At 40.3% G+C, this 12,111-nt stretch overlaps 1 protein-coding gene across 4 annotated transcripts in view; it reads left to right on the top strand.

The window, feature by feature from the left end:
- The window catches only part of pnpla7b (patatin-like phospholipase domain containing 7b), a 354,731-nt gene that overhangs the window by 76,218 nt on the left and 266,402 nt on the right, over nucleotides 1-12,111 (top strand). For all 4 annotated transcript variants that reach the window (XM_043719901.2, XM_043719899.2, XM_043719900.2 and 1 more), the window contains 2 exons: nucleotides 145-225; nucleotides 9,988-10,144. In XM_043719901.2, the coding sequence (XP_043575836.2) occupies nucleotides 145-225; nucleotides 9,988-10,144 (238 nt within the window). The remainder of the gene's footprint in view (nucleotides 1-144; nucleotides 226-9,987; nucleotides 10,145-12,111) is intronic.

The following is a 12,111-nucleotide window of genomic DNA, read 5'->3' as shown; positions in this document are numbered from 1 at the left end:
TCAAGTTCACTTTGGAAGGAGGATATCTGAAAATGTATTGCTAACTGCTTTTCATTGTCTCACATTTACCTGATGTGCTCTTGGGAAATTCTGTTAAAACCAACGTGACACTGAGAGTAACAGAGCTGTTTCTGTTTTCCTCAGATAATCATGGTGCGCTTGCAAAGAGTGACCTTTTTGGCTTTACACAACTATCTGGGCCTGACAAAGGAGCTGTTCAATTCGGTACGTGACAAAAACAAGTGAAAAATAACTTTGCTCATTCAGCCTAAAAATGCAGATCAGTGCTTGACGAGTTTCGCTAATGCACCACTTAGGGGTACAGATATATTGTGTGGCTAGTTTGTGTTATATTTACTGCCATATGAAATGCTAGAATTATAATATTGTTGCTTCATGATGTATATCACAGCTTGCAGAGGGTGCCCCATACTGGGACAGCTATTATCCCTGATTGTTGACTCATAATGGAGTTTAAAGAAAACAAACTAGGGCTAATTTTTTAAAAGTTGTTTCATCAGATATTGGTGTTAAATCAGAGGCAATGGGATTGGTTTCCTGCAACTTAATTGTTTTGTTTAGTGCTGCAACTTAATTGTTTAAGTTCATGCTGAAGGGACTTGGTGTATTGCTTTACACTCTGTTAACTCTTTCCAGTGTTTGGTGGTTTTGGGCATAAACCATAGGAATTGATAGACTGTCGAAGATCAAAGTTTATTTAATCAGTTTTCTTCCGTCTTCATAATTGCATGATTTAACAATGGGGTTATTGAGTAATTATAGAATTTAATCTCAATGAATGAATCTACAACAGATCCAGACACGACTCAAAGAAAGCCCCCAATGCTAGAAAGCTTTGGCATCTATAGGTTTAAAGGTTAAAAGTCGCTCTTGACTATGCTACACTTTGAGTGTCTTTATTTTCATTCATATGAGCAATGCTGTTGAGCCAGCATTTATTGCCTATTCCTTGTTGCTTTTGAGAAGGTGATGGTATGGTGCCTTCTTGTACTGTGGAAGTCCATTTGGTGTAGGTCGAACCACAATGCAGTTAGGGAGTTGCAGGATTTTGACCCAGTGATAATAAAGGGATGGTAATATATTTTCTATTCAAGATTGAGAGTGACTTGGAGGGGCACTTGCAGATGGTGGGGTTTCTATGTATTTGCTGTCCTTGTCCTTCTAGATGGTGGTGGTTATAGATTTGGAAGGTGCTGTGCAAGGAGCCTTCAGAATGTCTTCAGTGCATCTTGTAGAAGGTGCACACTGTCGCTACTGTGCCTCTGTAGTGGAGGCTGTGAATGTGGTACCAATCAGTCAGGCTGCTTTGTTTTAGATATTGTCAAGTTTTTTGAATGTTGTTGGAGCTGCACTCATCCAGGCAAGTGGGAAGTATTCAGTCACGTTCCTGACTTGTGCCTTGTAGATGATAAACAGGCTTTGGGTATTAGGTTATATTTCTTGAGAGTCATACACACTTGATGCAACTGCAATACACTAATTTCTGTGAACAGGCAAAATTTATTAAGCAAGTACAAGCTTTGAAGGATCACTTAACACTCTTTGCAAAGCGTGCCAAGCAAAACTCTCTGAACAAAGGAACAGTTCTTCCTTTATACAAAATCTCACATCACAGTCAGGAATGCCCAAAGGACAACCCCCAGCCACTCCCCCACAGCCACAAGCCACTCAAGACAATGCAGTGACCTGATTATCTGCAGAAACTATATAATGTAAGTCATCCCTTAATGGCCAGATCTGTTGTAAATTATTTTTAACGAAGCATAGTCAGGATTCCAACTGCAATGTTCTTATTAATTCTGAATGGCAGGAAGTGACCATGTAAATAATAGGAGATGACCATATAAATTTACTTCTGAACATTCCCTCCTTTTACCATTCCGTGATAACCACCTAAAAGGCGCAACTAGCTTATTCATAAGAATCTGCCAGCCAGTATTTAAGCAGGTTATTGACACACAGCATACAAGGATTTATAACAACAACAATTACTAGTCCATGTAGTGGATAGGATCCCCAGGATCCTCTCACGTGGAAAGAACTATAAAAAAAACACTACATTGGACAAACAGGCAGGAAACTTGCCAACAGGATACATGAACACTAACTAGCCACCACAAGACATGACCCACTATCACGCATTTCCATCCATACAGACAAAGAAGGAAACCATTTTGACTGGTACAACACAGACATCCTAGGACAGGCGAAACAAAGGCATGCACGAGAATTCTTAAAGGAATAGCATTCTAACCAGAACTCCATCAATACACACATCGATTTAGGTCCTAGCTACCTTCCCTTAAAAAAACTGGAAATGACATCACCCACCTTAAGAAATCAAGACCTATAAAGAGAGAGGCAGGTCATACCACCAGTGTTTCATCAGAGACTCTAACTGACTATGTTACCTAGTATGGTGATGAAGCATCGGAAAGCAAAACTTCAAGCCCAGCTAGAGTAAATTTTTTACATTGTACCTGCAAGACAAAAACATACCACCCTACCCTCGGGACATCCAATTTCTTGCAGGTCAGCAGAACAAATTAACCCTTCAGCATCTCATGGGGAGTCAGGCGATAAGTCCGTTGTGGCACAATTCCTAACTTCTGATCTGGGGCGGCATGGCGGCTCAGTGGTTATCAGAACTGCCTCACGGCGCCAGGGACCCAGGTTCGATTCCAGCCTGAGGTGACTGTCTGTGTGGAGTTTGCACATTCTCCCCGTGTTTGCGTGGGTTTCCTCCCGATGCTCCAGTTTCCTCCCACAGTTCAAAGATGTGTAGGTTAGGTGAATTGACCAAACTAAATTGCCTGTAGTGTTCAGGGATATGTAGCTTTGGTGCATTAATCAGGGGTAAATGTAGAATAATAGGTTAGGGGAATGGTTCTGGGTGAATTACTCTTCAGAGAGTCAGTGTGGAGTTATTGGGCTGAAGGATATTTCCACACTTTAGAGATTCAGTGAAAATCTACTTTAGTAACCAGAGAATTTATATGACTAATCCAGTTCAATGGTAACCCCAGATGTTAATGGAGGATTCAGTGATTCATTTAATTGAGTGCCATTAAGTGGAATACATGCTGGCACATTGAGTAAATTTGAGGAGGGGATACACATTTTTAATTGGTAATGGGTTGAAAGGTTGTGGAGAGCAGGCACGAATGAGATGTTGAGGCTGAGGTGAGATCAGCATAACAAGCTTGAGAGGTTGAATTGCTTATTTCTCATAGTTATATTTATAATGTCAAAGGATGATGGTAGAATTTGATCATTGCCAATGCTTGTGTGGCATGGAAATTGTTTTCCATCCTTCAGCCCAAGCCTGGATATTGTCCAGGTCTTGCTGCACTTGAGCATGGACTGCTTCAGTGCCTGAGAGTCATGAAATGTGCTGAACATTGTGCAATCATCGGCGAACATCCCCACTTCTGACCTTGTGATGGAGAGAACGTCATTGATGAAGATGGTTGTGCCTATGACACTAACCCATGAAACTAGGGCTCTTGTGGCTCTCGTGTCCTACCTCTGGCCCAGGAGGCCTGGGTTCCAGTCCCACCTGCTTCAGAAAAATATAATAATATCTCTGAACAGATTGATTATTGAATATCTATCCTGAGGAGTGAGGGCTGGTGTGTCACAGTGGTAGTGTCTCTACCTTTTGAACCAGAGATGTGCCGTACTGTCTCTTGTTGATTTAAAAATAGCTATCCAAGAAACTCCTGGAGCTGAGATGACTGACTCTCAACAATCTGAACTATCTTCCTATGTGTCAAGTATAACTCCAATTGGTTTAGAATCTTCTCCTGATTCCCAGTGGTTGAATTTTGCTGTGGTTCCTTTCTCCTCTCACCTCTGGATTTATCACTGTCAGTGAATAAACAGCACTTGCCAGTTTAATTTTCTCAAGTTATTGCCAAACAAGTTGCTGAGAATGGGTGACAGAAATGGTATTGTGTGAAAAAGGGCAGTTTTCACTATTGTGATGATGCTGTGGCTTTAAGAGGTGTATTTTGTCCTGGTTTCGTTTAAAAGAGAGATTGAACAAGAAGTTACAAGCCGTCTGGGGTAATATAAACAACTGGGTTTTTTTTTAACAGTTGTAACAATAGAAGCAGCCTGGATGGTTGTAGCCAGTTCTCACAGACCAAGATTCTAGTTTTTTTTAAGCTTTTAAATTCAGCAGAAGCTGATGGAGTCTTGAAGAAGTCGAAGTTATGTTTCCTGTCTCTCAGTTACAACTAGAAGCTGGGGTTTTTCTTCCTACTACAGGTGTTGCATGTGAGAAAGTCTGTTTTCTGAATTTGTCTTTTTACTATGCAGCGTGTTTATGGGATGTTACTATATTGGAACCGTTGATTAGTAATAGTTACTATAACTGTTATTGAGTTAAGCTTTCCAATAGTTTAGTTATTCTAAGTTCCTCTTTCTTCTGTTGTATTTTAAGTATAATGTTTGAATAAATTGTGTTTTGCTTACCGTCGAGTACTTAACCAGTCAAATTGGATCTGGAGCAAATGTAAAGATCTAGGCTACCTTCTTAAAATATTTTGAGGGGGTCTGGTCCAGACCACACTACATCTCTTAAACTAGTCTAATTAACAATTTGTTAATGAGCAGTGCAGAATCAGAACTCACATTGGTGAGTGCAGTTTCAAATTTGGTGCAGAGAGCAAGGGAAAGAGTGGATTGTGGGAGAGAGAAAAGGAGGCAAAAAACATTTTAACAACGTGTAATTGGTTTCTTTTATAAGTTTAATGCAACAAAATGTTGAAAAAAAAATTCCACATGTGTAAAAGTTCATTTTCAGTGCCAGAGAATTTGTAGCAATTAAGATTGAGATTGAATTGAAATAGCCGAAAATGTGTTGCTGGAAAAGCGCAGCAGGTCAGGCAGCATCCAAGGAGCAGGAGAATCGACGTTTTGGGCATGGGCCCTTCACTTTCTCCATTGAATTGAAATAGGCATGTTCTTGGATTGTGGCAAATTTAGTCGAAGTATTTTAGCACAGCAATCTTCATCTGGCTTTTCATGAATAGAAGATGCGCTCATGATTGTCCAAAGAGAGAGAGTCATCTCAGACAGCAACTTTTCCACGTTCGATGCTTGCCTGAAGTTCCTGTCCATTAAACTGTGAGGAGTGTTATTCCTACAGTACATTCTTGCCTGTCGAATTTAAACACACACATCGTGTCCTCTCCTCGTATTATTCTGGAGAAGGTGAAATCACTCATCGTGGCCTGGAATATCTAGTCCCCATTGAATCCTAATAACAGCAATCATATCACCTTTCAACCTCTATTATTCCACTGAGAACATGCTTAATTTACATAATTGTTCTTGGATTCAATTTTATCTTCCCACTCGATCATTCTGATTGTCCTCTCTTGTATCATTTCATTCACTGCAATATTTTTTTCTAATGTGGTGAGCAAAATTGTACACAATGTTCTTAAGTGTGGTGACATCGATTATTTATAAAGTCCTGTCAGTTTTTGAACAAACCATTGATTTACAGTGTTTCTGGAAAAGTATTGAATTAATGAATTTGATATTCTCAACTCCAATTTCTTCCCCTTTCCTGAGAAACCTTGATCTTCTTACTTACTACAAATCTCTCTCTATCATGCTTCATGTACTTAATGATCCAGCTTTGACAGCACTCTGCAGTAAAGAATACCACAGATTCACTAGCCTCTGAGAGAAAAAGATCCCCCTCACCCAGCTGTGAAATTGGCAACTCTTTACTCTGAGATTATGTACTCACCATAGACTCCCCAAGGGCAAACAATCTTTACTTTTGTCAAGCCACCCTAATTTTCAATAAGATGTGCTTTATTTCTTCAATGGTTATAAGCCCTACCTCCTCAACCTGTTTCATAAGAAAAAACATCCACACGAGAGGGAACCTTCTCTGGACTCCCTCCAATACCAGTGTTTCTCTTCTGAACTAAGAGTCAAAAAACCTATTCTCAGTATTCTAGGTGTGATCTTAATAATGTTTTGTATAGTTTTAGCAAGACATGCCTATTTTTGTACTCTATTGTCTTGGAAATAATGGCCAACCGTAGACCTGCCTTCCTGATTGCCTGCTGAATTTCAGTGTTAGCTTTTAGTGATTCATGCACAAAGAATCCCAGATCCCCATGTGCCACTGTTTTCCTTTTATTCTATGTGTCAAGCTTTTGCCCACTTACTTAACCTGTCCACTTCGGCAGAGTCTTTGTACTATTCTCGCCACTCGCGCTTCCCGCTTATTTTTCTGTCATCCATAAACTTGGCGACAGTGCATTCACTTCTTTCATCCAAGTCATTAGTACATATTGTAAATACTTGTGGCCCCAGCAGTAATCCTTGTGGCACTCCGCTAGTTACAGGTCGCCGTCCTGAAAATACCTCCTTTATCCTGACTCTTTGTCCGATGGAAGAAAGGAAGTATCTTTAGAGATCACCTTCCAGCTCAGTGTTTCAACATTTTTGGGGAATGTTCAAGGTCTGCCTTGAAATAGTGACAGATCATTGATTTAAGAGAGTATCTCCGAAAGGTAATTTGAAAGAGAAGCCCACTCCTGCCTCTCCACCACCCACTGCAACCCCTCCACCCCAGTCAGTAAAACAGTTTGATGACATACACTGTTCATGTATGTTTGTATTGGCTGTAACAGTGAGCTGGAATCAGCCATGACCTTACTGAACAGTAATGCAGGCGTGAGGGGGCAAATGGCTTACTTCTGCAAATTTGTTGATATTCTCTGTGAGTTACGAGACAGTTGAGTTCACAATGGTCATTAACATTTTAAAATGTATGCAAGTTCACCTTCCCCCGATCCCAAATCTAATATCTCGACACTTTGCTAATAGTTTCTATTCAATGGTTCCAGTACCGTAATCTTCACATTGTGTTTAATGCAGTTCAAAAAGTTGGAAAGGGCAGACAGAATAAATTTGCTAAATGAGCTAGAAACTAAAATTCAGATGAGACTGGGAACAGAGTACTTCAAGCAATTAATTCCCATCAACTAGAAGTGGAAATTAATTACTTCCTGCAATGTTAACTTTCCTGTTTAATTTGTGTTACTTTCATGTAATTGATCAGTTTAATGCTTAGTAATGAATCTGCACAACCAGCAGCTGCTGCCCATCAGCGATGAATAAGGCTAAAACCATCTCCACACTCATCCCCTCAAGCGCACTGCACTGAAGCAGCATGCGGCCTGACATGCATCTTGTTTCTTTTCAAACATGCCCTCACAGCATCTTGTTATTGAACAATAAGAGTTTCGAGAAAGGAAGTTTAGGGAAAAACTGAAGTCCAACCTCTGAACATGATGGTCAAAGTAATTGTTCGCTGGAAAGATGTAAAAAGAATTTGACCAGCTCACCAGGTGCATGTAACCAAAAGGCATTGGCCCAAACTTGAAGTTAAGGTTGCCAATCCTCCTGCATCCTGGATTGTCTGGAGCCTCTTGGAGTTGAAGATTCAACTCCAAGTAGGCGGCACGGTGGCTCAGTGGTTAGCACTGCTGTATCACAGCGCCAGGGACCCGGGATCAATTCCCACCTCAGGCAACTGTCTGTGTGGAGTTTGCCCATTCTCCCTGTGCCTGCGTGGGTTTCCTCCGGGTGGTCTGGTTTTCTCTCACAATCCAAAGATTTGCAGGGTAGGTGAATTGGCCAAGCTAAATTGCCCATAGTGTTAGGTATATTAGTCAGGAGTAAATCTAGGGGATTAGGTCTGGATAGGTTGCTCTTCGGAGGGTTGGATGGACTTGTTGGGCCGAAGGGCCTGTTTCCATACTGTAGGAAATCTAATTTAATCTTCAGGTTGTCTCCCAGCTGCATCCATTAGAGCATTCCTTGTGACATTCAAATTTTGTTCAATTTGTATGCAAGCTTCAATTTCATAATTAGATAATTTTTGAGATGGGTGAAATGATTGGGTGGGGCAGTAGGAGACAGAAGCTCAGGTTATGAAACCTCATGAAATAGATTCAATGTAAAGTTACCAACATGACCTAAGGTGCGCCCTTAGTTTGTACAACATAAGCTTTGAAGAAGATGAATCTCTCTGTTAGGCAGCTCGTCAGAATCAGGGAAGACTTGCTTCCGAGCTTCGTTGGGTTTGGAGGTGGCCGAAAAGTGCATTGTGTTATCTGCAGACTTGATGATGCTTAGAGAGTTAGAAAGATGAGTTATTTGGAGGTTTGCACACACTGTCTGATGCCTTGACTTTGTCTGTGTTCCTATGAGTAAGTATCGTGATATGTTTGTTATCTCTCAAATGAATTTTCTATATTTTGTTTGGTTACAAACCAGGGAATGCCATGAGCTGGCAAGGATGTTGGACCTCTTCAGGAGTGCTTCAGATACCACAACATGGGTGTCCACATGTGGAGCTCCAGTACTTTTCTTCTTTTCTTGATTCAGAGAACATAGGCTCTTAGCCAGATGAGGTTTTTTGAGATAACTGATATGGCAGCCATTAGACTTTTCATTCTAAGATTTTCAAATTCTGCCATCTGCCACAAAATAATTCAAACCAGATCTCCTGAGCGTTAGTTTGGTTCCTATCCAGTAGCAATAATGCATTGCCTTTGTTTTCCCCATATACTGTGCACACTTCTAACATACACCAATTCTGAACAGAAATCTCAGCTGGGAATTTGAAGCACCTTGGACAGCCTAGAATAGATTAAAGTAGCATTTCCATGGAAAATATCCATGAACTGTTTCTGTTGTCCTCCTGGGAGTCTCCCAGCATGAACAAACTCCTAGGGGAGTAGTTGTTTCCAGAGTCTCTGTCAGGTACATGAACAGCCACTTCCTGCCCACTGAAGTTGTTTTTAAATGATCAGCACGTTGATATTGATCAAATTGACTTGGGAGAGGATGCTGCTGTCAGATCTCTTCCTGGAATAGGAAAGGTACCACGAGTAATTCTTCACTAAAGCTTTGAGGTGCCTGTCGTAACTCGTGCCTGTCTCTGAAGCCTGTCACTTGCCCAGTATCAACTACTCTGGTTGGATTGCATGATTGAATTGCAGCTTGCATTTATACAACCTTTAACATAACTAAAAGTCCCAAGGTACATCACAAGCATGCTAATACAAAAAATGATGGGGAGTGACATGAGGAGACGTTAGGATAGCTGTCCAAAGTTTGCTGAAAGCTTTTAGTGCCTTTATGGAAGAAAACATGATGGAAAATTTTAGGAAGGAAATTGCAGAACTTAAGGTCCAAGCAACCCAGATGTTGTCACTAATGGTTGAATGATTAAAATCAAAACTTGCTTTAATTATGCAAGTTGAGATGATACAGATAGTTTAAGGGTTGAAGAACTTTTACAGGAGTAAGGAGGGGTGAGACCATAGAGGGATTTGAAAGCAAAGCTGAGAGTTTTGAAATTGAGGTGTTCTTCAACCGTGAGTCAGTGTAGGGCGAATTAGTGAGTGACATTTGCTGTCAGTTAGGTAGTGGAGGTTTTGTTGACCTTGAGTTGACAGTACAGCTGATCAGGGCTGTGTTGAGAATAGTCAGCTTTGGATTAGAGAAGGGCTTAGGCTTTTAAAAAAGGCCTCTGGAGAGGGAGGCTTCTTGCTTCATCTGTCCAGGATTGAATTAGGGTTTAGGGTTGAAAGACTGTCATCTGACCTGTTAAATGAAAGCTAATACCAGAATTCAGCTAATCTTTCTAAAATTATTTATATGTGATGTTTGCTGAAATTCCTGATGAGAAAATATTGTAATTTCCCTCATATTAATTTTCTGCTAATACAGTGAACTACTAAAGTTAGGCCTGTGGTTTCTGGGAAGATCATGTGCCCACAACCTACCCGTTTTGGAAATGCGTAATTGAGTTTGATGCTTATGCTCTTCCACCACATATATCATTTGTTCCATGTGCATGAAGGAATTGTGTGAATAATGGATTAGTTGTGATTTTGGTAAATGCTTCATATCCTGCAGGAGAGTCAGGCCATCCCCTTAGTGTCGCTGTCCAGCATTGCCCCATCCAGCCCTGGAAAAATGGTCAAACGGCAACACAGCAGTTTAGGGGCCGATGAAGATCATTTTGAGAAAGTGAGCAGAGGTGCTGATGTTCCAGCGCACAATTTGGAAACAGGTAAAAAGCCTACCTAATTTAAATGCTGAGGTTTGAAATACTTTGTGAATAATGTTGTTCTGACTATATGAAATAATAGAATTTTATATGGAAAGATCTCCCAAACAAATTTGATTTTGGGAATGGGAAAACAATCTACCAAAAATTGTCTTCAATTTGGTTATTCCACAATAAGGTTCAGTCACTGTTTTTTGTTAATAGTCTTTGGGTAAGTATGTTAGCCATTTGTCAGAGGCTTACAACAGATCTTACAAAAGATTATATCTCATTTGGTGTCAGCTCAAATTACAGAATCACTGACCTGAGCAATGGGGTTCTTACTGGGATCATGATGCTTCACATAAACCAAGTCCCAAAATAATCATTAGAAAACATCACGGTATAAATATTTTTCAAGCCCTTACACTTACATAAAGTGCATGGTCAAGCATAATAGCCGCATTACTCTGTTGGTGCAATGTTGGGGAATTTGATATCCATATCTTCAGATCAGATGTAAGTTTGGGAAAGGGTATGACCTACTTCATGAATCTAAATTCTGTGGTGACTTGCATACCATCTACTTGGGGATAGTAACAAAAAGGAAATTTGAAAGTGGCAATTATGTACATATTGTCTGCTCAATAGTTGGCAAGGATTAATATGTCTTGAATATTGAACCTAGGGGGGAATGCACTGAAAATGAAGGACAATTAACGGTAGTCACAAAGCCTGGAATAAAGCTACAATTGGTACTTTGCTTTCTATTATATTAATAAACAACGTTGAGAAACTGAAAGGTGAATTTGTATTGTTGGAGATGATTAATGTGTAGTTTGGAGGAAGGTGTGGGATCGTGTTCAAATAACGACCAAAATCAGTGAGTGATGAAAATAGCCTCTTTTATTCATTTTCCAAAATACAGTTCTTACAAGAGCCCCTTTATACACAGCTGATACCTATATTAAAATTCCATTACTGTTGTGTTGCATTACTTATAGTACACAAAGGTTTGAAGGGCTTTGTGGAAGTCTGGAGATGGGTTAAAATGTGCTAAATGCTGACTGCTACTTCTATGGGATGAAGAGTGTCTGTCCAGTCTGCTTGCATAATTAGGAGGTGTGATCCCTTTTGTCTTTTAAATTAGTGAATGTTAGTAAAAATGCTAGGCCTATGTGCTCTAAATAAATTAGAAATTAATAAAAGACTAAAAGATATCAAACTAATTACTGCAGCTGGGTTGTGAGATTTATTCGCTATTTGCCGGTATGAGTTTCATTCATTCATACAGTTTCATGGAAGCACTGTTTTGTCAGCATCCTGAAAGAATAATGGCCCAGCTAAAAGATATTTAATAGGTACTTACTAATTGGGAAATCTATTCAGGTCCAGGGCTGATTAATATTATAATGTTTTGTGGAGACTTGATGGGGATGGTATTATTCTGTATGCTGCACTTGGAGGTTGTAGCAAGGGCTGATAAGGTGTGAAAATGCAGTAATGGGTTTGAAAAGGTTGTTTTGATTAGAAAGGGTTGTTGTTTTGAATTTGGTTTATCGGATGATAGTAAAATATAATGAATGAAACTTATAGTAAATAATGGGTTAGTAAAGGTTTATGCTTAAAAATGTGTTGCTGGAAAAGCGTAGCAGGTCAGGCAGCATCAAAGGAGCAGGAGAATCGACATTTCGGGCATGAGCCCTTCTTCAGGAATGAGGAAAGTGTGTCCAGCAGGCTAAGATAAAAGGTAGGGAGGAGGGACTTGGGGGAGGGGCATTGGAAATGCAATAGGTGGAAGGAGGTTAAGGTGAGGGTGATAGGCCGGAGTGTGGGTGGGGGCGGAGAGGTCAGGAAGAAGATTGCAGGTTAGGAAGGTGGTGCTGAGTTCGAGGGATTTGACTGAGACAAGGTGGGGGGAGGGGAAATGAGGAAACTGGAGAAATCTGAGTTTATCCCTTGTGGTTGGAGGGTTCCTAGTCGGAAGATGA

The sequence above is a fragment of the Chiloscyllium plagiosum genome, unplaced genomic scaffold (assembly GCF_037043375.1).
Source record: "Chiloscyllium plagiosum isolate Xiang-an unplaced genomic scaffold, Cpla_swu_hap1 HiC_scaffold_21, whole genome shotgun sequence".
NCBI classification, from domain to species: domain Eukaryota; kingdom Metazoa; phylum Chordata; class Chondrichthyes; order Orectolobiformes; family Hemiscylliidae; genus Chiloscyllium; species Chiloscyllium plagiosum.
This window is presented reverse-complemented; position numbering and strand designations above follow the sequence as displayed.